The sequence below is a fragment of the Phoxinus phoxinus genome (genome assembly GCF_949152265.1).
Source record: "Phoxinus phoxinus genome assembly, chromosome: 15".
Taxonomy (NCBI): Eukaryota; Metazoa; Chordata; class Actinopteri; order Cypriniformes; family Leuciscidae; genus Phoxinus; species Phoxinus phoxinus.
The window spans coordinates 3,207,238-3,233,287 of NC_136890.1; the positions used below are offsets into that span (position 1 = coordinate 3,207,238).

General features: G+C 39.1%; 1 protein-coding gene across 2 annotated transcripts in view; it reads left to right on the plus strand.

The window, feature by feature from the left end:
- Positions 1-614: 614 nt before the first annotated feature.
- Positions 615-26,050, plus strand: part of nadka (NAD kinase a) — a 39,443-nt gene continuing 14,007 nt past the window's right edge. The window contains exons 1-8 of one of the 2 annotated variants that reach the window (XM_079638372.1): positions 615-886; positions 6,804-6,982; positions 11,826-11,909; positions 16,599-16,728; positions 17,155-17,260; positions 18,675-18,760; positions 19,935-20,037; positions 23,044-23,183. In XM_079638372.1, the coding sequence (XP_079494498.1) occupies positions 6,804-6,982; positions 11,826-11,909; positions 16,599-16,728; positions 17,155-17,260; positions 18,675-18,760; positions 19,935-20,037; positions 23,044-23,183 (828 nt within the window). In that variant the 5' untranslated portion in view covers positions 615-886. The remainder of the gene's footprint in view (positions 887-6,803; positions 6,983-11,825; positions 11,910-16,598; positions 16,729-17,154; positions 17,261-18,674; positions 18,761-19,934; positions 20,038-23,043; positions 23,184-26,050) is intronic. The other variant, XM_079638371.1, reaches the window with a different exon arrangement.

Here is a 26,050-nt window from a genome sequence, read left to right on the forward strand (position 1 = left end):
AAGCCATAATCATCAAAATTATAACAAATAAAGGCTTGAAATATCTCACTTTGCATGTAATGAGTCTATATAATATATTTGTTTCACCTTTTAAGTTGAATTACTGAAATAAATGAACTTTTGCACCATATTCAAATTTTTTGAGTTTCACTATATATATATATATATATATATATATATATAGGCTTATATATATATATATATATATATATATATATATATATATATATATAGCCTATATATATATATGAATAAAAGAAAAAACGTGTTAATTAAATTATATATAATATATATAAGCCTATAGACTATACATGCTTATAGACACTAAAAAACGTTGGGTTATTTGTTTAACCCAACCGTTGGGTTACACATATTGGGTCAATATGTTGGGTTATTTTTAACCCAACATTTTTAAGTGAGTAGCTATATAGGCTTATATATATTATATATAATTTAATTAACACGTTTTTTCTTTTATTCAAGCAATTAAAAAACAACAACTTTGGTTTAGCATCTCAAACGTGGGGGAATAACATTATTTAAAAAAAACAATATTAGTAATCTTTATGCTTCGTGAAATACGCTTTAAGTAATGAATATTCATTAGCCAAGCCAAGCTCCGCCCCTCAGAATGAGCCAATGGGCGCAGAGGTTTGATGTCATCTCGAGGAAGTGTTCACTCGTGTATATATGACAGCTGAAGAGAGACTGGTGTTGAAAACCTGTTAGCCTTTTATCCGTCCAGAAACATATAGCGATGGAAGTATTAATATTCTACATCCAGAGTCACAGGGGATAACGCCTGCTGTATTGCTAGCCTTATAGTGGGCTAAACATCAGCTGTGTTGTTTGTGTTTTGAAAGGATCGGGATCGAGCCTGTGTGAGGTACAGTAGTGTTAACGTTACTCTCATTAGCGGCTAACTCATTAAACCGGCACTTTTATTTCATAACTCTTCTGTCAAAATGAACCGTTTATAACGATAACGTAATGTGGCTCGTGTATGATTGTGGCCGTCGCAGGTGTTTGTGTAGTTTTTGAGTCGGATAACGAGGAAAAATGCTGTCTAGACAAGCTTAGAAACAAGATTTTCCACTAAAGGACAATCAATGTGTAAACTTTCAGGCTTTGTGTAATAGTATAATGAAGGCTCAGTCTATTGGGTCAATCCGGGTCATTTCAACCAGAGCCAGAGTTCACCAGCTTAAATTCTTGATTTTGATCATTATTTTGGTGAAATAAAATCAAAAATGAAGAAGAAAGACAAAATATTAAATGTCATGGATGTATATTTACTGAGTAATTCACTATTTTGTAGAGGGGGTCTAAATTACCATTGTCACCTGAGATTTGGAGGGTTTTTACCCTTAAATTACAGTGGGGTAAACATTACTTAAAGGGACAGTCACCCAAAAATGAAAATTCTGTCATAATTAACTTTAAAAATTAAATTCCATAGTATTATATTTTCATTACTAATGTACTACTGTTTGGTTAACAACATTCTTCCCTCCATCTTCATGTGTTCAACAGAAGAAAGAAACTCATACAAGTTTAGAACAACTTGAGGGTGTGTAAATGATGACAGAATATTAATTTTTGGCCGAACAATCCCATTTAAGAAAGATGGCAGCAGAATTTCTTTATTTATACACAGAGAATGGTTGGTCTATTAGTACAATCTGCTGACTTTAGCAATCTTTGTTGCGTAACAGTGACAGTTCAAAAATGGGGAAAAAGCACTTCTTGTGTTTGCATGCTTGTAACTCAAGAAATATAAAAATCTCTTAATATCCTTTTAGATTGTAATTCTTAACAAAAAATTTTTTTGTAATCTTATATTTTAAGGCACAATATGGCTAATTTCAAGAGATATGGGGATCTCAATGTGGCTCCATTAGTAAATTATACACATTTTCAGAGCTCAAAAACCACACGTGGATCACTTTGCATATAGCTGATGCTTTTTTTTCTTTTAAAGAGGAATATATGAAGAACAAATAATGTTGAAGATTGAATTGCTTGGATATTACCCGTTTGAGTGCCATAAATAGGCTATGTTAGTGTGCCTGTAAACATATTAAAGATATCTCATTCTTAATAAACTTTTCTTTTGTCATTTTCATTTTAAAGGCCTTATATGGTTCACTCTCATAGATATGGCGATCTCAATATGGCTCCATGTTCAAATTGTACAATTTTACCCATTTTCAATGGTTCGAAAACCAAATATGGGTAACTTTTCAAACAGCTGATACTTATTGTGTTTAAAGAGGAATGTCTTCAGAACAAATAAGAAAATTGGTAATGTGAAAGCTGTCATGCTACTGTGAAGTGGTCTGAGTTTGAAAGTGGCCCAATTTGCATGAATGTTGGTGCGTTCAAGTCTCAATACGAGTGAGAAGCTCAGGAATTTCTTTACGCCCTGATCTTTACGATTACGTGATGGAATATCACAATATAGATATTTAGCAGTGACATTGCCAGGCTTTTTTATTTACAACAAAAATCAGATAATTCCCTTTACAAAATATAGTAGCATTGTAATATAACAATATAATATGTAACGATAAACTTTACAGTGGCTTAGTAAACTAATTAAAAATATTTAAAAACAACCTGATTCACATTCTTTGTATGTTTTTAGAAATATAATTTCAAATTATTGCTGTTTTTTGTGTAGTTAAATTAAGAAATTAAGAGAAGGTACACCGCCATCTTGCTTCGACGACCTGGCAGCGTAAACACGTCTTCCCACCTCGAGTCGTCGCTGTAAATATAGTTGGCTCAACTTAAAGTAGGGGAGAGCCGGGACGATTGAAACGCGGGACGGATGAAACATTGAGATTTTCTTGAAAACTACTCACGTCATGTACATCAAATTTCGTCAGCACGTTCAACACGCAATGCCTACCAGACCCGCGAAAACATTTCTTCTTTACGTCATGGCGTTTTGGAGTTAGAGCCGGAAAGCTGTAAGTGAATTCTTTCGTGCTGTACTTTTTTTTGACTGACAAGTTGTATTTAATGTTTCATGTACCATTGTAATGACAATACGGCAGGTGTATTAGTACTCAAACACACCCTTAAGTTTGCAATATCAAAGTTTTTTAGTTTAAGGGCAAAACGGGTTTAAAGGAGAACTCCGGTCAATTTTAACATTGAGCTCAATTTTTTGTAAATTTGGAGTGCTGTCAATACAGAGAACAACGACAAAAATCGGTGTTGCCTACACCGTGTTATCCTATTTTTAAAATTTGCACCCTATTGACTTCAATGGGGCAAGTTTTAAACCTGCTTTTATCCTCTTAACATCCTTGATGTGTCATTACAAGTGCCCAGCCATGTTGAGTGATTCCTTCAGAGTGAACACGGTGAATCTGACTGCAGGAGATGTGAAAGATATTCATAAAAATTATGTTAATTCAACAAGCGCAAATACCTGTATTTAGTTCCTGTTTTCGGTCGAAGTCCAAAGTAGTCGATTGTCGAGTTCACGCGCATGATCTAAGTAACTAAACCTATGCGCGTCAACTCGACAATCGACTACTTTGGACTTCGACCGAAAACAGGAAGTAAATACAGGTCTGTGCGCTGGCTGATATAACATCATTTTTATTAATATCTTTCACATCTACTGCAGTCAGATTCACTGTGTTCACTCTTAAGGAATCACTCAACATGGCTGGGCACTTGTAATGACACATCAAGGATGTTAAGAGGATAAAAGCAGGTTTAAAACTTGCCCCATTGAAGTCAATAGGGTGCAAATTTTAAAAATAGGATAACACGGTGTAGGCAACACCGATTTTTGTCGTTGTTCTCTGTATTGACAGCACTCCAAATTTACTAAAAATTGAGCTCAATGTTAAAATTGACCGGAGTTCTCCTTTAACTGTCGGGAGGCGCTGTCGGGACGGTTGTAACAGCGCCTCCTGCCAGTTAAATCTGGTCATAGGAAAACCGTTGTTAAGGCTATTCAACTAGTAAACACTCGATATGACTCAAGGAAGAAATGTAAGAAAATTAATTGTAAACGGATTGTCTGTCTTCGTCAAAATGCCTATTAGAAAGATTACACAATACGCATAGGCTTATCGCCATATGTTTATTGGGCGATAGAACAAAAAATGGTTAAAATTAACCTTTAAATTAAAATAAATGACAAAATATGTTTGTAACAATATGTACATAAGTTACTTGTCAGGTATTGTTCATAAAAACAAGCATTAGGCCTAGATGAATAGTTGCCATTTAAACTGTTATGTTTCATCCGTGGCGGGACGATTGAAACAAAGCACAACTACCGTTCAAAGTAAATTTTTACTTGAATCATTCTATATTTGTACCGAATAACACATGATACTAAGAGAACACATATGTGAGTTGTTGATCACACACACACAAAAAAAATCTATCTGTAACCTTATCTTAGAAAATGACGATTATCTGAAAAGTGTTTCAACTGTCCCCGCTCTCCCCTACGTTTATTTATGAACATTTATTTATTAGAGGATCAACCCCATGAGATGAAACCTCTCACAAAAATGGGGGTCCTCCGGATCATGTCCAAACAACTTAGAACAGCAAAACAACAGAGTAGATGCAACCAAATAAAAAAAACAATCATAAAAAAATAAAATAAAATAAAAACACTCACACACATTCACATTCTCACACACACACACACACACACACACACACACACACACACACACACACACACAAGCATTCACTATCCCCACCCATCACAGATAGAGTAAAGTAAGCCACAGTGGTTCGCAAACTGTGGTATGTATACCACTAAACACATTTTATTTTATACACTCTAAAAAATGCTGGGTTATTTCAAAAATTATTATTTTTAACCCAATATTTGGGTTTGTCCATATTTGACCCAAAATTGGGTTGAAACAACCCAGCATTTTTTAGAGTGTACCCCTTTTAAGTAAAACCTTTTTAATCTAGGACTCAGCATGAAGGTGCTTTGGAAGTCAAGCGTTCACTGTAAAAAAATATTTTCATTATTTGTAATCACAACTTTTTATATTTTGTCAAATCAACTTAGATAATTAATGTAGTTCAGATAACATCATATTTTGAGTTTCTATTGATTAAAACAATCTCCTTCATTGCATTAACTCAATTTTTTACTTTCAATGAACTCAAATTTTTAAGGCAACGAGGTAACTTTCTTTTTTAAGTTAAACCAACAATAATTTTTTACAGTGTTTTAAGATGGGTATTTGGTGTGTGAGATGTTTGAGAATGGTGTACCATATTGCACATAACACAATAATCCCAAATATAACTGACAAAGTTAACATCACTATACATGTACAGATACATACACAAACACACTCATGTATACCATATATACACACACTCATATATACACACTCATATAAGTTATCTGGTTGCCTTAAAATTGAGTTTATTGAACTTAAAACTTTTAGTTAATACAATGGAGATTGGTTTAATCAACATAAACTCAAAATACTGTGTTATCTGAACCACATCAATTATCTAAGTTGATTTGACAAAAGAAAGAAGTTGTGATATAACAAAAGAGTCTGCCTTCATGCGACCGACGCACATACTGCAAACTCAAGTGTCGTTCACTCTGCCGTGCTTAATAACACCAAATTAATAGAAAACAAAATGTTTTCTATCATGTGCCGTGCATGTTTGCGATGACGTAAGATGAACACAAATAAACCAGGGTTCGATAGTATCACCATTGTGCTCGGACTCTGACCACAGCGAGCGTGTCCAGTGTGAAAGCTTCCCGAATCTGCAAGTGTTCCCAGATCAAAAAATAATACTTACTTAAAATGCCACAAAGAGAGCAACTATTTGACTTTTTGACCTTAAGAACTTGCTTAGTGACAGTTTCAACATGCATGCCATTGTATTGCAGGAATGCAGAACACACTCTCTGTTAAGTGTTGTTTAGTTTAGTTTTTCTGAATGCAGCGTGTGTCATGTTAGTGTGTAGGTCTGGGAGAAACGTGGCACTGTGAGACTGTGTGTTTCTGTGTGTATGCAGTGTATTTGTGACCCTGGACCACAAAACCAGTCTTAAGGCCATTGCACACTGAGTCTGAAATTTTCGTATGCGTTTTTTCGTATTCGTGATTCGGTGGCTCTGAATTGTCAAAGCACCATTCAAACTGCTTGTTACGGATGCGAAAAACGCAGAAAATCGAACCCGTTTCTATTTTTTTTTATAACGGACGAAAGTTTCGGAGGCAGTGTGCAAGCGTGATTGACATAACGTGAGGTCGTATTTATTTTTGAACGTGCGAAAATTTCGGATGCGACTTTCGGACTCAGTGTGCAATGGCCTTAATGGGTAATTTTTTTTTAATTGAGATTTTTACATAATCTGAACGCTGAATAAATAATCTTTCCATTGATGTGTGGTTTGTTAGGATAGGACAATATTTTGTCGAGACACAACTATTGTAAATCTGGAATCTGAGGAGCAGAAAAATTGAAACATTGAGAAAATCTCCTTTAAAGTTGTGCATTTATGTTCACGATTGTGCTGCATTCACTCACAGAAATACATGTTTTATATATTTACGGTAGGAAATTTACTAAATATCTTCATGGAACATGATCTTAATATCCTCATGATTTTTGGCATAAAACAAAAATCAATAATTTTGACCCGTACAATGTACTGTATAGTTTGCCACAGATATACCCGTGCGCCTCCAGACTGGGTTTGTGGTCCAGGATCACATTTGTGAACTGACACTCATATTTTGTCTTTTTGTTTTAACTTTGCCATCCAGATGGAGACTTCTGGCGAGTCTAAATGGACACTGAAGTCAGACGCGAGCTCAGAGCCTTTTCCCAAGTGTTGCTCAGCCTGTGATGGCAGTGAGGAGCCTTTCCGCGGGAAGGTGTTCCGGAACAGGACTAAAACCAGGAGTATGTCTACGCCATCAGCACATTGCTCTGCTAAGTTCAGGTATAACAAGACTGCCTGTCAGGGTAAAGAGTGTCACCGGCCCACCGGTGGGCCCAAAGCCATTACATATTTAAAACAGTAATATCCTATACTAAACCTAAACTAATCTTGACAAACTCTATATCATTTGAAAGCTTACAATCTCTAGTTTACATATTTGGTGACTGATTTTCAAAATAAATGACAGAGGAGCCGTAATTTATCAATTTGCCACAAGAATATTTTCAAATATTAGTAGACCCTTTACAGTTTCGAATGATGTATTACTCATTCTCATATCTGTATGCCCAAAAAACACATAACTTTATTCTGGGGGAATTAAATTCAAGAAATTATATAAATCTGGTAGTTGCATCTTTAAAAAAAAAAAAAACGAAAAGAAAAAAAATTGTGCCTTGGCAATATGCCAGTTCTTCTGCTTTCTGTGGGTCAAGTCAAGTCACCTTTATTTATATAGCACTTTTTACAATACAGATTGTTTCAAAGAGGCTTTACAGTGATAATAGGAAATTAAAGCAACAGAGATTGTTTTGGCTTTACAGCAGATCTGGAGAAAGTCATTGTTCAGCTTAAAGGGCACCTATTATGACATTTTAAATGTTCCTAATGTTGTTGTGGGAGTCCCCAACAACAGTTTTACATGCATGCAATGACAAAAAACACTTTTGTTTTCGTATAATATGCATTTATTTTTACCTGATTTGCTCACCGACTCCCAAATGATTCGTTCAACGACTCGTTTTTCCAAACCCCTCCTTTGCGCGATGCTAAATCTGCGTTGATTGGGTCAGATGACCCAGCAGTGTTTACAGAGATAATACTTATTTTTAACACGGAGTACAATGATGCTTTTATCAATTAAATTGTATTATAATAATGATTATAGTCCACTGCTTTATAGTTTGTAGTAAAAAACGAAAAATAAGATAAAGAATTTAATGTTATGTTAGCGAGCATAGCCCAGAGTTCATATTGTAAAAGCACAATCAGTCTTTGTTTGCATTAGCCCGATGCATAAACATAACGTTTTTACAAAAAAAAAAATGCAGTTAGGCTACGTTACTACGAGGTATTACTCTATTCTTTAAGACAACTCCGAAAACAACGACAAACACTTCACATATCTCAATACAATTGCCATTGAAGACCTAGAAGCTAAACGGTGCTTACACAACAAACTAAATAATTATTAAGCATGCTACATAAAACATAAAAGCAACAATTATTAATAACACTTACAGGTTGTGATACGGAGGAGGAAGCTGATGCAAATACACTTGGAACTGAACCTTCCTTCAATATCAGCCAGCTCGCGAATCCAAGTTTGATTGCATTTAAAAAGCAATTATCTTCAAAATGACGCGAACAAAGCACAAGGCTCGGACTATACTTCTGTGGTATAGTGAATTGTAGCCACTTAGTCTTCAAATGCTCCTCCTTGGGCAGATGAAAAAAGTTTGCTTTTGAGCCGCACTTCAGAACACAGCGTCTCGTCGCCATGATGTTTCCCTGCTGGCCTTGGAGCGCAATAAGTGGGCGTATCGTATTCAAATAACTTGACAAGTTGACGTCATCTAGTCAGAGAAAAAGCTTCGGTCTTCTAACGATTCATAAAAATGACTCAGAGTCGACTCTCACTTTTGAAAGACAATAACTTTATATACGGTGCACTTTCATATTTCAAACTTTGCAGGATGTTTTTGTTCACTTAGATCTATGTTACACACTACATGAAAGGTACATTTCAAAATTCCATAATAGGTGCCCTTTAAGTTTTTAATTCATTTCCATTGTAAAAATCATTAGAGGGCGCTTACACTGCACTTTTAATCTCTTATATTGGCATCGCCATTACATATTTAAAACAGTAATATCCTATACTAAACCTAAACTAATCTAGACAAACTATATATCATTTGAAAGCTGATTTTCTAAATAAATGACAGAGGAGCCGTAATTTATCAATTTGCAACAAGAATATGTTCATACTCCTAAGGCGTGTTCAGACCTTTATTTTGAAATAGTGATGAACATGAAAAATCATGAAAGAATGGTAGAAACCTCAGTTTGTTTTCATGCCAAGAGTTCAAAAGATCGCATCCATTTAATTAATTAAAAAAAAAGTCTGAAAATGTTTTAAATATAAAGAAAATAATAATAGATTCAGCATTAGTGATGTGGCGGCGAGCTATAATGCACATACGGGATCTTTTGTGTTTCTTAGAGGTTGAATTCATTTCAAAATCTGCCAAACTTCCAACACTACTTCTGAATAGGATGTCACTTCATAAATTGTATGGAAATTGTAAAAAATAATGGTTCAGATCACTCAAACAACATATGGAAATGGAGGCGCCCTTATATGGGCAGTAATGTCCACTAGTGGAGAAGTGTGGTACTGCGCCCAAACTAAATCTCACTGAACGCTTATTTTTTGAGATATCAACCTAATATTTGAAACACAACTTGTTCAGATTTTTGGCTTTGATTTCTGTGCAGTTTTAGAGTCACCCAGGTTTTGAAAAAATATATTTGATATAAAATATGAATAATAAAAACAATTACATTGTACATTTTCATAAACTCAAACTTCTATAACTTTTTTTCTGTTTTACTTTCGTAATTTATTTCACTTTTTCAAAAACAAAGACCAATCTTACATCTATATTCCAAAGCATTCTAGTTCGGAATGTGCATTTTCATGTCTATTAAAAAAAAGGGGGGCGCTTGATAAGGGTTAAAGGGGAACTATTATGCAAAAATACCCCACAGATAATGTATTATAGCTTGTCAAATTTGCACCCAATTTTGGTGTGAACAAAAACAGAAGAGGAGCCTTTACAGCTACAGAAACTCTATATTGCAGATCGTCACCAGTCATGGGCGGGGCTTATCTGGAATCGCTTGTTGTTTATGATTTATGGGGATAATAAAAAAGGAGTGGGTGGATTTGACATCACAGCAAATCATTCTTCAATTTCGCTGGAAGTATATCGGGGGCCTTTAGACTCGAAGTGCCTTAGTATTGTCTGTTAGTACCGTATATATATATTCAGTTGAGAAGGTGTTAGTGCTGTTTTATTGGGGAAAAACACAGTCCTGTACTGATTACTTTATGCAAAATTATTAAAAAAAATTAAAATAGCTTTCCGAAATACACTGTCATAGTTATAGCTATGACAGTGAAACCCCTGTTTGGATGATGTATCACAGTTCCTTGTCACTGCCAGTCTCTCTCAGTAGGAGTTTCCTGGTAAGAAGCTGATCTGTAGCCTGATCTCCCCAATTGTGTATATATAGTTTCATCCAACACAGGATTGCCTTATCTTACCACATAGTTTACACAACTACATCAGTCTTTCCACACTTGCAACACTTCTGCTTTACAAAATTGTGTACTAGTTCTGTACTGTGATATTGAATGTCATGTGGGTAAAGGGAAAGATGCTTCTTCTTTTTTTTTTTTTGCTTTCCCACACTATATACCATATATACCACTGCAGTCTTCCAAAAGTTTAATAATAATTATATGTTTATTTTTTATAGCGCCTTTCAAGGTCGCTTCACAAAGTAATACAAATAGTAGACAGACAAAAGAAACAGGCATTTCTTAAAAGATAATTCCGGTATTTAACACCTTGAGTCTATATTGTAGTTTGTTTTGGATGAACAAGAGTGGTGGACAACATTTTTTTGACAATGGTTCCTCTCTCGAGTTTTTGACTATAAAAGAATTGGCCATGGACCCATTTAACATTGGAGTCAATGGCCATGTCCGAAAATGTCATTAAAACAGCCAATAATGTTCGTTTACAAAACTGTTAAACTCACCGAGTGGTTAGTGGTGTTCGTTGATGATTTTAAACAATATATCATCGCAATATATGATTCCAATCCGTTTATTTTGCTATAGTGGAACTATTTTTTCAGACACTTCACAACCGTGTAACTTCCGCTCAATATTTGAATCTGAAGCGTTAGCACACTCCCGACCACTTGATGGCGATAACCGATGTTTATGTCTCGCGGGACACTCACGGTCTCAGTCGAGTTCAACTTCATATTACAAGTAACAGTTAATGAAGGTTTTGTTTGTTTATTTCGCTTACTCTCCCGGAGCACAGTTGCTCTGCTCGCTAGCCTTATGAGAAACGGAAGCGAGCAAAAAGACTAACGTTACATCGACCAAATGTAAACAGCCCCGTTTCTGTTTCCGGTAGCGCATTTATATTAACGAGCACTCAGTCCTTCAACAGAATTCAATGGGATTTTACAAAATGACGAATAAAACACGACAGAAACTGTATTTCGCAACACTTTTTGTTTCTGGAACATCAACTAACATCACTAATCACTCGGTGAGTTGCACAGTTTTGAAAACTAATGTTAAAGGTTGTTTTAATGACATTTTCGGACATGCCCATTGACTCCAATGTTAAATGGGTCCATGGCCAATTCTTTTATAGTCAAAAACTCGAGAGAGGAACCATTGTCAAAAAAATGTTGTCCACCACTCTTGTTCATCCAAAACAAACTACAATACAGACTCAAGGTGTTAAATACCGGAATTATCCTTTAATGCACCATTTTAAAAGTTCATAACTAGTATACTGGGGCAATACTGTATACATTATCATTATTTTTATTTTACAGAACAACAGATATAAACATAGTCCTCTTTCATTTAAATGCATGTTCTCACTTTGCATTGTGTTTCTAGAGCCACCAATTTGCGATGGGACCACAGTGCTTGGGCCCGTTGTCGCTGCCTGCAGCTATATTAAATACTTAAAATTAGAGGTCCATGCTATAGTCATGTTTGTCATCTTCTGTTCTTTTAAAGGAGGACACAGTCACTTCATGGACCAAGCCCTGTCACCACATTTGGGCCCAAAGCCTGCATGCTGAAGAACCCTAAAGCTGTCATGTGAGTCATTTTACTACGGTTGCCTTTTGAAGCAGATGATAAGATTATATAAATGTGAAGAGTGTTGACTGTAGTAAGCATAAAAAGTTGCAGCACTGAGACTGTAGCCCTGCACATAGTCATGTCTGTTAGGAGCGTGAATGCAATGATCATAAGTTATAACGAGCACAATGTAAATAAGAGATTTGTTGTGAAGTGTAAACCGCAGCATTGATTATAATGGGGGTTTTGGCGAGAGCTGCACTGAACGGAAGTGCTTTTCGTAACGGATGATTTTCCTTTCTACTAAGGGGAACAGTTTTGATGGTTTAGTCACTTGCTTGATTTATGTCCAGTTTCTGAAGCCTATAGAGGTTATGCATTGACGTAATCTCTGCCGCTCGGCGTCTCTGCCGCTCGGCGTCTCTGCCGCTCGGCGTCTCTGCCGCTCGGCGTTTCTGCCGCTCAGCGTTTCTGCCACTCGGTGTGTGTAAACGCAGTCACTCCGGCCAACGGTGACGTCACACGCATACCCTCTATTCTCAGACTAAAAAGCATGTTTGAGCAATCTTAACTATGAAATCAACTTGCATTGACATATGCACAACAGTAATGTTTTTTCCAAGGCACGTTTATAAAAGCTACTTAAATATCCTAATTTAACTAAGGCCTAATCCTGACTTAATCTATCTAAGGCTTGTGTGTGAAACCAGGTCATAGTGATGCTTAAACAGCATTAAATGATTATGTGACTAAGAACGTCTGACTGTGCACGAGTCTTTGCGTATCAAAATTATCTTATCACAGATTACACATTAGAATTAACATTGTTTTTTACATGTTGCGGCATTACTATCAGGATCATCTTTCTGTAAGATTCTGTTTGCAAAGCCTGAGACAAATTGTGGCTTGTTTACCAAATAATCCTCAGTGAAATGAACAGTTACAGAACAAATAATACTCTACTTAGACATTTACATAATTGAAAATAAACAGCCGCTCTTCTAATTCCTTGGGATCCTTAATGTCATTTTTAATTGCAGTGATTTAGATTGAGTGATTCTCCTGTCTGTCCTTATCACTGCACTTACAATGTGATGATGAAGCAGTTCTTACTCACTCTGCTGATCTCTATTACGTTATAAAAACACAAGGAAATAAATGAGTCAGCTTGGTTTCAATAAGATCTTTTCTTGGACTTACAAGGAAGTTTTTATAGTATGTTTTGTGTGTTTTACAGCACAATGATCAGCCCTCTTTAACCTATTGAACTTCAAATGTTAAATGTAACAACACTATATTGTATAGTAGTTTTAGTGTCAGTACTACATTAAACTACCATATATAATGTTTAATAATGCAATGGGGGGAATATTTGTGGGTCCTGATAGTGAAAATGCCAAATATATTATGTTACCAGTAAAAATGGCCTACATTATTTTAAATATATCTAGTCAGTGACTGAGCGCAAGCATATTCATCTATAATAATCTGTATTTTCAGCTTCAGGATCATGAATATTGTTATTCTGGTGTCTCTATTGTCCTGTGCTTTGGGTTTCCAGCACCAAGTCCAAGCCTATTCATTTACACACACAATGTCCATCCATCCATCCATCTTCTTCCGCTTATCCGGGGCCGGGTCGCGGGGGCAGCAGTCTAAGCAGAGATGCCCAGACTTCCCTCTCCCTAGCCACTTCCTCTAGCTCTTCCGGGGGGACTCCGAGGCGTTCCCAGGCCAGCCGGGAGACATAGTCTCTCCAGCGTGTCCTAGGTCTTCCCCGGGGTCTCCTCCCGGTGGGACGCGCCCGGAACACCTTCCCGGGAAGGCGTCCAGGAGGCATCCGGAACAGATGCCCGAGCCACCTCAGCTGACCCCTCTCGATGTGGAGGAGCAGCGGCTCTACTCTGAGCTCCTCCCGAGTGACCGAGCTCCTCACCCTATCTCTAAGGGATCGCCCAGCCACCCTGCGGAGAAAGCTCATTTCGGCCGCCTGTATCCGGGATCTTGTTCTTTCGGTCATGACCCAAAGCTCATGACCATAGGTGAGAGTAGGAACGTAGATTGACCGGTAAATCGAGAGCTTCGCCTTGCGGCTCAGCTCTTTCTTCACCACGACAGACCGGTACATCGACCGCATTACTGCAGAAGCTGCACCGATCCGTCTGTCAATCTCCCGTTCCATCCTTCCCTCACTCGTGAACAAAATCCCAAGATACTTAAACTCCTCCACTTGAGGCAGGAACTCTCCACCAACCTGAAGTAGGCAAGCCACCTTTTTCCGACTGAGGACCATGGCCTCGGATTTGGAGGTGCTGATTCTCATCCCAGCCGCTTCACACTCGGCTGCAAACCGTCCCAGTGCATGCTGGAGGTCCTGGTCTGAAGGGGCCAACACGACAACATCATCTGCAAAGAGCAGAGACGAAATCGTGTTGTTCCCAAACCCGACACCCTCCGGCCCCTGGCTGCGCCTAGAAATTCTGTCCATAAAAATTATGAACAGAACCGGCGACAAAGGGCAGCCCTGCCGGAGTCCAACATGCACTGGGAAGAAGTCTGACTTACTGCCGGCAATGCGAACCAAGCTCCTGCTTCGGTCGTACAGGGACCGGACAGCCCTTAACAAAGGACCCCGGACCCCATACTCCCGGAGCACCCTCCACAGGCCGCCACGAGGGACACAGTCGAATGCCTTCTCCAAATCCACAAAGCACATGTGGATTGGTTGGGCAAACTCCCATGAACCCTCCAGCACCCTGTAGAGGGTATAGAGCTGGTCCAGTGTTCCACGGCCCGGACGAAAACCGCACTGTTCCTCCTGAATCCGAGGTTCTACTATCGGCCGTAATCTCCTCTCCAGTACCCTGGCATAGACTTTCCCAGGGAGGCTGAGAAGTTTGATCCCCCTGTAGTTGGAACACACCCTCCGGTCCCCCTTCTTAAAAAGAGGGACCACCACCCCGGTCTGCCATCCCAGAGGCACTGTCCCCGACCGCCACGCGATGCTGCAGAGGCGTGTCAACCAAGACAGCCCCACAACATCCAGAGACTTGAGGTACTCGGGGCGGATCTCATCCACCCCCGGCGCCTTGCCACCGAGGAGTTTCTTGACTACCTCGGTGACTTCAGCTTGGGTGATGGACGAGTCCACCCCTGAGCCCTCAGCCTCTGCTTCCTCAATGGAAGACGTGGCGGCGGGATTGAGGAGATCCTCGAAGTATTCCTTCCACCGTCCGACGACATCCCCAGTTGAGGTCAACAGCTGCCCACCTCCACTGTAAACAGCGGTGGTAGGGCACTGCTTTCCTCGCCTGAGGCGCCGGACGGTTTGCCAGAATCTCTTCGAGGCCAGCCGATAGTCCTTTTCCATGGCCTCACCGAACTCCTCCCAGGCCCGAGTTTTTGCCTCCACAACCACCCGGGCTGCAGTTCGCTTGGCCTGCCGGTACCCGTCAGCTGCCTCAGGAGTCCCACAAGCCAACCAGGCCCGATAGGACTCCTTCTTCAGCTTGACGGCATCCTTTACTTCCGGTGTCCACCACCGGGTTCGGGGATTGCCGCCTCGACAGGCACCGGAGACCTTACGACCACAGCTCCGAGCGGCCGCTTCGACAATGGAGGTGGAGAACATGGTCCATTCGGACTCAATATCTCCAGCCTCCCTCGGGATCCGGTCGAAGCTCCGCCGGAGGTGGGAGTTGAAGATCTCTCTGACAGGAGACTCGGCCAAACGTTCCCAGCAGACCCTTACAGTACGCTTGGGTCTGCCGAGTCTGTCCAGCTTCCTCTTCCGCCATCGGATCCAACTCACCACCAGGTGGTGATCAGTTGACAGCTCCGCCCCTCTCTTTACCCGAGTGTCCAAAACATACGGCCGCAGGTCAGATGAAACGACCACAAAGTCGATCATCGACCTACGACCTAGGCTGTCCTGGTGCCACGTGTACTGATGGACACCCTTATGTTTGAACATGGTGTTCGTTATGGAACTTCCACAATGTAATATCCAAATTTAGCATTTTAATCAGCAGCACATTTTTTTTTTTTTACCTTTTATTTATTTTAATTTAATTCGTTTATTTGTCAGGGACAATGTACAAAATGCATTAATCTTACGAAGAGATGTTTTGTACCAGAGTTAGCTAATGCTATTTTCCATCTGCAGTCCCCGGGCAGGTGCACACAATATTAAAACATTACATTGCAAATAACTGTCAGTAGCACTAACAAACACATGCAATGTTAGTTAAACAATGATCATTTAAAACTAGATGTTTAAATGAAAAACTAACCAAAAAAACATCACAGCCTAAAATATGTACAACATAATAAAAAAAATGTACTTCAATATTACATTTGTAGACCTTAAGTGTGCTGATGCTGACACTGCTGGTTATCGAGGATGTCTTTCTTTAAGTTTCGAGAGAAATTATTCAGATCTACAGACAACTTTAGACTGTCTGGAAGTTGATTCCATTGTTTAATGGTTTTAAATGAAAAGGCTTTCTGTGCAAAGGCAGAGGATCTTTTCGGGATAGCACAATTTCTGTGAGCAGTGGACCGGGATGTTCGGTTTGTTTGTTCAAAATAAAGTTTTGGAGTATCGCAATAATATTGTGTCGTGATATGTATCGAATCGTGACACGAGGGTATCGTTACACCCCTACTATATTGACAAAAGTGTGTTGTTCATATCTATCTATTCAGGCATATACAAGATCCAGCCAGTCAGAGGTTGACATGGAACAAGCCACCTAAAAGTGTCCTTATTATAAAGAAAATCAGAGACGCCAGTCTGCTACAGCCTTTCAAAGATCTCTGCGTTTTTCTGACACAGGTGAGAAGACCGAATAAAAAAAGAGAAAATGCAGATGTGGCCGTTGAGTGTGTGCATCAAAGGGAAAAGATGGTTCAAATGAAAGCAGTGCTGGTGATGATCTGCAGTTAATAGAGGTCACAATATTGCGATCTTTCTGGTACGGCGGTATTTAAAAAATGCATATTGTACGCGAAATTGAGACCAGTATACTGGATGAACCGGTGTACCAGCCAGCAATACTGTGTAATATATGCACACTCCTAAAGGCCACAACTGTTTGTGAAAATTTGACTGAGCATCTTTGGTATGTCACTGATTTCATTAATGAAAATTCTTTTGTAAAGTGTTTTTTAAATTCAAATCAGTCGAGTAAAATCAAAGCATAATGTTCATATTTGTTCTTTTCTGTCGTTGTGTTTGTTTCTCTGCATCAATGGCTTCTAGCAAAAAAATATGATTGTTTATGTGGAGAGAAAAGTCATTGAAGATCCAGCCATTGCTAATGAGAGCTTTGTCTCCGTCAAGAAGAACTTTTGCACTTTTAGAGAAGGTGAGGATTTATCCAAAAGTACTTTGTTATACCTCGTGTAATTTGTGTGTGTGTGTGTGTGTGTGTGTGTGTGTGTGCGCTTCAGTGTGCATTGAGGAATACATAATAGAATATTATCAAATTGTGTGCTGTCAGTTTAATATATTTCTATGACTTTTACACAACCACGCAATGTGCTACTTTGAAACTGTTACAATTAAAGTCCCTCTGTAGTTTATCCTTTAAGGGCCCTTTCACAGCTACCTTGTTTGGTCCGGACTTTCGGACTTTTCAGTTTGGTCCGAATCAAAACTGCAGGTGTGAAACCTCCCCCGGGACCACGGTCCGGACCAAACAGACGAAATTTGGTCCGATGAAAAGAGGTAGTCTCGGTCCGGATCAAACTGAACAAAGGTTTGGTTCGTTATAGTGTGAAAGCATTTTCTGTAAGGTTCGGACTTTCTGACCATTTACAGGAAGTTCCGGTGGTTCCCGCGTAGCCGAAGAAGACAAAGATAGCAGGAACAATGAGCCGTGGTAGCACATGGGGAGAGGAGGAAACAAGGTTTTTATTTGAAATATGGTCTGACGACATAAGAAGTCAACTGGAAAAACGCTTGCAGTCTCCTCCTTTCCTGCCGGCGACGATCAAATGTTTGCACAGCGAGGACGTTCATTTGGTGAATTTGAACTAGCCTCGTGCTGCAGGTAGTAATACCATAATAATAACAATATAGTTTCAACAATATGCGTCTGTTCATTCATTGTTGTCAAAGTTACCCGCCGATTTGACAACACGCTGACGTCAGACGCACGTCCGTTTACAAACCAATCACTGTCGAGATGCAGCGCACACAGATGATGACGACAGGACGCACGTATGTCATGTACAGTTCTCTAGTGCGCTCGCATAATTGCAGTGTGAAACCAAACCAAGACTTACCAAATGTATCAAAACATGAACTTTGGTTCGGACCTTGGTGCGGACTTTCAGGTGTGAAAACGCCCTAAAACTCATATTTGATCACCAAAATTACATATAAAAAATGTTTTCCCCTTAAAATATCTTGAATGTAATTCGACACCCTTGCCTCATTTAGTATTCACGGTTCTATGAATATGCAAATGAGCCCCACCTCCAATCACTCGCTCAGAGATCCACTGGGTGACGATCACACGTTGATCTGATTGGTTACAAGGTAGTTTGTTAAAAGCTGGATTTTCACCACAGGGGGACTTTAAAGTAGTTAAACTACAGTATAATCGACCTTGAATTGACAGAAATAGGCAGCTGCATTTAGTTGACGACTGTTCTCCAATAAAGGGAAAGCATTGCAGTGATTATAAAATCTGCTTAGGACTTAGACACTGAAGTGATCCTGAGTAAAGATGAAATTTGTAAAATTGACATGTGACCTGTTGACATGTTTCATAGATTATGATGACATTTCCAATTGTGTCGACTTCATCATTTGCTTGGGAGGAGATGGGACTTTGCTGTATGCTTCCTCTCTTTTCCAGGTTTGAAAATCTTCTCTTAACTGACAGAATAATGCACTGACAAAGAAATAAGTCAAATAACTATATACAATCTGTTTTGTTTCATTTTTGTAGTATTATTGTTAGAGAGCCATTGCTAATTACACACAAAAAAAGACCCCAAAAATATGTAAACTTTCATAATGTCGGTAAAGGTCAGGGTGATCCCTGGGTGTGCTCGATGTTGCAATGCTTGCTTCGGTCTCTGCGATATTTTAGTGTTTTCCTTTCTGTGTGTGTGTGTGTGTGTGTGTGTGCGTGCAAATAGAGAGAGAGAGAGTGTGTGTGTGTGCAATTAGAGAGAGAGAGAGAGAGTGTGTGTGTGTGCAATTAGAGAGAGAGAGAGAGAGAGAGTGTGTGTGTGTGCAAATAGTGTGTGTGTGCAAATAGAGAGTGTGTGTGTGTGTGTGTGTGTGTGTGTGTGTGTGTGTGTGTGTGTGTGTGTGCAAATAGAGAGTGAGTGTGTGTGTGTGTGTGTGCAAATAGAGAGAGAGAGAGTGTGTGTGCATATAGAGAGAGTGTGTGTGTGTGTGTGTGTGTGTGTGTGTGTGTGTGTGCGCACGTGAATAGAGTGTGTGTGTGTGTGTAAATAGAGAGTGTGTGTGTGTGTGTGTGTGTGTGAGTGTGTGTGTGTGTGCAAATAGAGAGAGAGAGAGAGAGAGTGTGTGCATATATATATATATATGTATAGAGAGAGAGAGAGAGAGAGAGAGAGAGAGAGAGAGTGAGAGTGTGTGTGTGTGTGTGCGCGCGCCATCGTGTGAATAGAGAGTGTGTGTGTGTATCGTGTGTGTATAAATAGAGAGTGCGTGTGTGAGCGTGTGTTTTTCTGCAAACACTCGTTGTAAATATAAATCTTAAACGCATCAGCAGTTGACGTAATTTGAGTTGTCACTCTTTGTTAATCATGGCATCTGTAATCATAATCTTGATTATTATTTTTTTCAATGTATTTTGCGCCCATGGTCATTGCTCATTTGCATAAAATTCAACTTTTTTTCCCACTGCATTGTACATGCTCACTTTATGTTGTTTATGTTGCCAGAGATTGCAAACTCAAATTGAAATTGAGTTACTTCTTGTAGCTTTGTTACTGCAAATTACTGTGAACACCCTTTAAAAGCCTAAATATAAATGTGTGTGTGTGTGTGTGTAGGAGAGTGTGCCTCCGGTCATGGCCTTCCATTTGGGTTCTCTGGGATTTCTTACACCATTTAACTTCGACACATACCAATCTCAGGTCAACCAGGTTATAGAAGGTAAGTCATTACACAATGAGAGGACATCTGGTTATTCACAGTTTATATTTGACACTTTTCTCAGGTTCTAGGTTGTCAAAACTGGGTCTGAATTATTGGACTTTCCCATCTGCTTTCTTTCAATAATCATTACACTTCTGCAGCGGTATTGTGCTTTACAGTATCGATTTATAGGAATGCTATTGCTCTTGTGTCACAGTAGTGAGGTAGATTGCTTTATGAAAACTGCTTTACCTGGGACCAACAATAGACATCAGTTCAATCTAATAGATTTGAGAAGTTCAGATGTACAGAAGGGGTGGATAACCGCACACGGATCCCAATGTGCTGAAACGTCTGCTTGCTGGTGTCTATTTGTTTTTAACTCGCATGCACTTTTTGCACGATGCAATTTTTAAAATAAAAAACTGTTTTTGTAGACTTTTCCAGTCTTGAGTGGATCAGTGTGCGGTTAGCCGCCCCTTTTGTTCGTTCTTCAATATGCCATTGGCTCATTGACGTTTTTTCCAGTTCGGAGCGATAGGGTACATAATTTTTCTAGAAGTTCAGCATGTAAAATCAAATGGTTACATTTTATTTCGATGGTCCACTTTAGACATTCTTGTGACTTTAAAGGTACAATATGTAAGAATTTTGTACTAAAATATCCTAAAATCACTTGCACAGTGTGATATATTTCCTGCAGTTGTGTACTTACAATATCACAAAAGTCTCAAAATATTTTTTATTTCAGAGAAATTCCAATTTTAAATAATGGCCCGTCCCGGAAAAAAAATGTTGCCTGTCAATGACGCAATATCCGCGTTATCCTCGGTTTCCGCTAGTACTGCCATAGCCATGACGTAACCATGGCGACAGACGTGGACAACTGCGTAGTGCGTAACGTTTAGCGGCACGCTGTTTTTATTTCGTTCAGACATTATGGACTGTGGCAAGCAGACTTTGGGACAAAAAAGGAGAACTAAAATGAGGCTCAATATCAGCGTGGTGTTTTCGAGATGCCGAGAGCTAGCGTCCACTAGGGCTGTAATCTGCCAGTCGATTAGTCGATTGTTGGTCGATACGTTCTTGCTCGACCAAAATTCTGATTGGTCGATTTTTTGGCGCGTTCATTTCATCAGTTTTTCCGCGTTCATTTCAGCAGTTTTCCCGCGTTTGTTTCATCAGTTGTGCCGCGTTCGTTTCATCAGGTGGAAAGCACTAATTGCTAATGGGGGTGTTTTCAGAGCACCCCTGTTTCACAGGTAACAGTCTGTCTTCAGAACACCCCCCTTGTTTTCACTTCTTTTGGATTAGCCCAACCCACCGGAGAAGAGAGACAGATAGAAGAAAGTAGGCTACTAGAAGGTTTGCTGAATATTATTTATTTAATTGTGAGAGCGTTTAATTCATAGTCAGTCCTCTTCTACCATGTCAACAAAGACATCGGCAGTGTGGCAGCATTTTTTTTTTTTTTATAGAAAACGGGAAAAAATGATTGTAGCCCAATGCGCAATGCGTGTATTAGTTTTGAGCCTGTGCTTTATTTTCAGTTATGCACTTTATTTCGTTTTTGCTCTTGATCTGGTTTGTTTAATAAATATAATTGTTTTATTAAAATGGACGTGCCTTTTGTGTTTAAGAGAGAGTAAAGCTTTAAGTTAATAGTCTATTCGTGTCTCAGCCGCGAAGCCGCGCTCCTGTGTTCAGCCTCACTCTGCGAGCTGTCAGTTATTATAATACATATGATAAAAACAATTGTCTAAATTATGTTGCATATTCCTCAAAAGTTCTTGTGATGATATCACTAGTTGACAACAGTACTATTTTCTGAAATCACAGGCTATGAAATTGCGCAGGTGTGCGTGATGCAACGCTGTCAGAGGCGACAGACTCGTGTGTCAGACTCATTTCAGTGCAAAATAATTAGGTCAAAAACGATTTGATATACTGCAAATAGCCTACTTTTTTTTAATGTTTATTTATAATTCATTTAGGCGGACAACAAGGCTACCAAGTACTGCGCACAGTGCGCAGCTAATTAATTTAAAGTTTTTTTTCCTAACGTCATTTTTAGTCGATTTTTAGTCGAAAATTTCAGGACTTCAGTCGACCAAGATTTCCTTTGGTTGATTACAGCCCTAGCGTCCACGACTAACTTTGACTTGACAGAGCTTCACGAGTCACGACTTGACAGCGACACCACTCTTGCACATTCTTTATTAGACAGGTGAGCAAATGTACATAAAACTAATCAATGTTATATAGCTCAACATGATGAAATGTTAGAATATGATCTGTATGTTATTCTAATGTTGATCTAGCTTTCTAGTAAGCTGCTAGTTTCATATAGCAAACGTACTAACACATAGAATAACATTATAACTTTCAACACATGCCGTTTAGTGAGACAGTGTAACGTTAGAGCGTGTGAACAGCGCTGCGTTACCTCACAAGTTTCATTAGTCAAATAAACTGTCCTGTGTGAGTATAATTCAGCAGTTGCGGGTAGTTCGGTAGAATTAATCCTTTTTCCTGTATATCCGCGGGACTCGCGTGTGATATCTGTCTATTATTAGCGTGACCTTCATACCACTGTAGTGTTAAAAAACATGAATGTTTTCACTCATCCATTAACATTATTAGATCCATCAGCTTGACAGCAAGTCCCATCATTCAGCTCGTCACTGCGTCATCAACCTACGCCTGTGTTACTGTAAGAGTTTAGCGACCCCTAGCGGCGATTTTGGTTTTTACATATTGTAGCTTTAAGTAACTTTGCAACTACTAACCCTAACCGTCTACTAGTACTCTAATAAGTGTTAGTTGACATGTAGTTGCAAAGTTACTTATAGTTAGTACAATGTATAAAGTGGACCGTCGAAATAAAGTGTAACTGATCAAATTCTCTATTATGTCTTGTTTGTGTTCAAGCCGTCCCTCTTCTCATGAAAACCTTGTTGTCATGCAGTGTAGAAATGCAATGGTTGTGTGTGTAGAGGATTTATGCAGTGTTTTCTTTTGTAGGAAATGCTGCGATTATTTTACGCAGTCGTCTGGAAGTGAAGGTAGTGAAAGAGTGCAGAGAGAAGGGACCTGTGGAGGAATCGAGTTTAATCATCACTAACGGAGACTCCGAACCCAAACACAAAACTATGCAGTATCAAGTGAGTGCCACATTTCCTGGAATGATGAAGGGAATTACACTTCTTTTCCAGTATTCGCGTTACACTAACTGTTCAGCAGCTTCTTGCATTACATATTAGATTTTTCATTTTAAATGTCCCAACTAAATTAAAATGATTGTCCTTTCAAAGTTTGCATGTCCGTCATTAAGCAAACCATTTTAAAGGGTCATAACATGGATTTTTTAAATTATGTTCCCTGAGGTTCACTTATACCGTATTTTCCGGAGAATAAGTCGCATCAGTCAAAAAATGGTTCATTTTTGGTTCATCTCAGTTGGTATTAATTAATTTTGGTATATAAGTCGCACCTGACTAGAAGTCTCAGGACCAGCCAAACTATGAAAAAAAGTGCGATTTATTGTCCGGAAATAAAAAGCTTTGTTTATAAAGCTTTGTGGGTATTTTGCACCAAAAACAAATATATATGAGGAAAACTATTATTTTCAACCCTCATTCTGACCCTCTGTCTGAAATTATCCATTTTTATTGGCTAAAGTCATTGCATAGGAAACAGTATCAACGCCCTCTCACTATTGATAAAACATTATCCATATAAAACAATAATTTACAGACAAAGCATTATAAAATCATTTATTTGCGGTTTATGATGCTCCTAGACTGTGTAAACCCAGCCTGGTGTGCCGGCGGTTTGATTTCGCCCTGCAGATCAGGCTGGAAACCTGTACATTTATTTTGTACCAATCACAAAGTGGCTTATCCATCTGGCGCACTTTTGGCGGGTTTAACCCAATGGCGATAGAGAAGCGCACACACACTATTTGATTTACCCGTCTCTCGCATGACCGTCAATCCAACTCCGTTTAACCTCTCGACGAGGCTCAATGGGTTCCTTTAGGCCCCGTTTACACGTACATTGTTATTTTGAAAAACAGAGACATTTCCCTTCGTTTACATGCAAACGGAGAATTCGCCTCTGAAAACGATTCTTTCTAAAAACTCCGGCCAGAGTGGAGATTTTGGAAAACTTCGTTTGCATGTAAACTCTGAGAAAGTTTTAGGCAGCCGACGTCACAGTATGCGACTATTTTGGGGATTCTGATTGGCTAACGTGGGCTTGAGCTTCTCGTGACACTGCAACCTACAGGTTTGGCATGCTCTAGACGGCATACACGGGTTCGTGTAAACGAACACTTTTCTGAAAACTTAAAACTTACAGGTGTGCACAATGTTATTTTTGAAAGGTGTGAAATGTCCGTTTTTGAAAAAAGCTGTCCATGTGTAAACGTAGCCTTAGTTTAGCAAACAAATCGCACGAGTGGGTGTAAATACCACTCACTTTCATGTTTTGTTTTTTTGCACAACTTGCAAAAATCGCTCGGTGCCAAACCGCTGATCAATGCTACAAACCAACACGTTTGTTGACACGTTTCCTGCCTGGAGTTTTTCGCGTCGCTGATTGTTTGAAGGACTATCCAATTGCGTACAGAGTCATTTGAACTGTGCCCGTTGATCTCGCCTCTTTTACAGTAGAAATTAAAAGATTTAGCTTGGTCTGGTGATAGCCAGACTAGTCCGATCCAATACAGTTGCTGCTTCATCTTTCAACAAAATAATCCTCGAGGTGATCCGAGACGCCATTAAAATAAACATCCACTTGTTTCTATGAAAACCTTTTCACAATATTCTAATTTTGAATTTGGGGTTTTCATAAGCTGTAAGCCATAATCATCAAAATTATAACAAATAAAGGCTTGAAATATCTCACTTTGCATGTAATGAGTCTATATAATATATTAGTTTCACCTTTTAAGTTGAATTACTGAAATTAACTTTTGCACGATATTCTAATTTTTCGAGTTTCACCTGTAAGATGTAGTAACATGATACCCTAATGCACATCACTGATAACAAACAACTAAGAAGAAATGATATGTGCAAAAAGTTATTATTGGCCTACTTGTAACACAACATGGTGTGATGCTCCTCGATGGTGTCTTGTAACATTACAAACATTGAGATTGCTTTCTTTAATAATCAGCGACGCTGCCTGCACAGTAATGCACACTGCATGCTGACAAACCATTTATTTGAATAAAAGAAGTACTTTTGTAACAAATTCAAAGCAGTAGTTTGCTCTGTGCAGTTCTCCTTTTCTTATTGTGTGTGTGTGTGTGTGTGTGTGTGTGTGTGTGTGTGTGTGTGTGTGTGTGTGTGTGTGTGTGTGTGTGTGTGTGTGTGTGTGTGTGTGTGTGTGTGTGTGTGTGTGTGTGTGTGTGTGTGTGTGTGTGTGTGTGTGTGTGTGTGTGTGCTGAAAGGTCATTTAGCATATTTACTTGTTGAATATCTCTGTCAGAAGGGCTAAGATTAACAACCACAGTTTATGTCCATGTCACTAATAAATGCCTGGTGTGTATGACCCTTAATAGTAAAAGGCTTTCTTAGTCGTTACTTGTCTTTCAGGCAGGCCAAATGACTAATTGATTTTAAAGGGGACCTATTATGGCCAAGATGTAATATTAGGCCCTGTTTACACACGAACGCTCGCGGGTGAAAACGTACAAATATTTGATCAGATGTGCCTTTCGTTTACACGGCGACGGCGTTTTTGGGGCTTAAAAACGCAAAAAAGTGAAACCACCCTCCAGAGTGGAAATCTTAAAAACGCTCCACCGTCGCGTTCCCGTCTAAAGGGTAAAAACGGTAAAAACGTGAAAGTCTGCTAGACAGTGAAGGCGTCGCGTACGTGTTTACGTCACAGTACTTTTACTGTCCAGTACTGGAAAATAACGAAACATTATCAAACTAAAAATATAGCATTCATTTTATTGAAAAAAAAAAAAAAAAAATCTGTAATTTTTGAGCGACACGCGAAGAGCGCCGAGGGT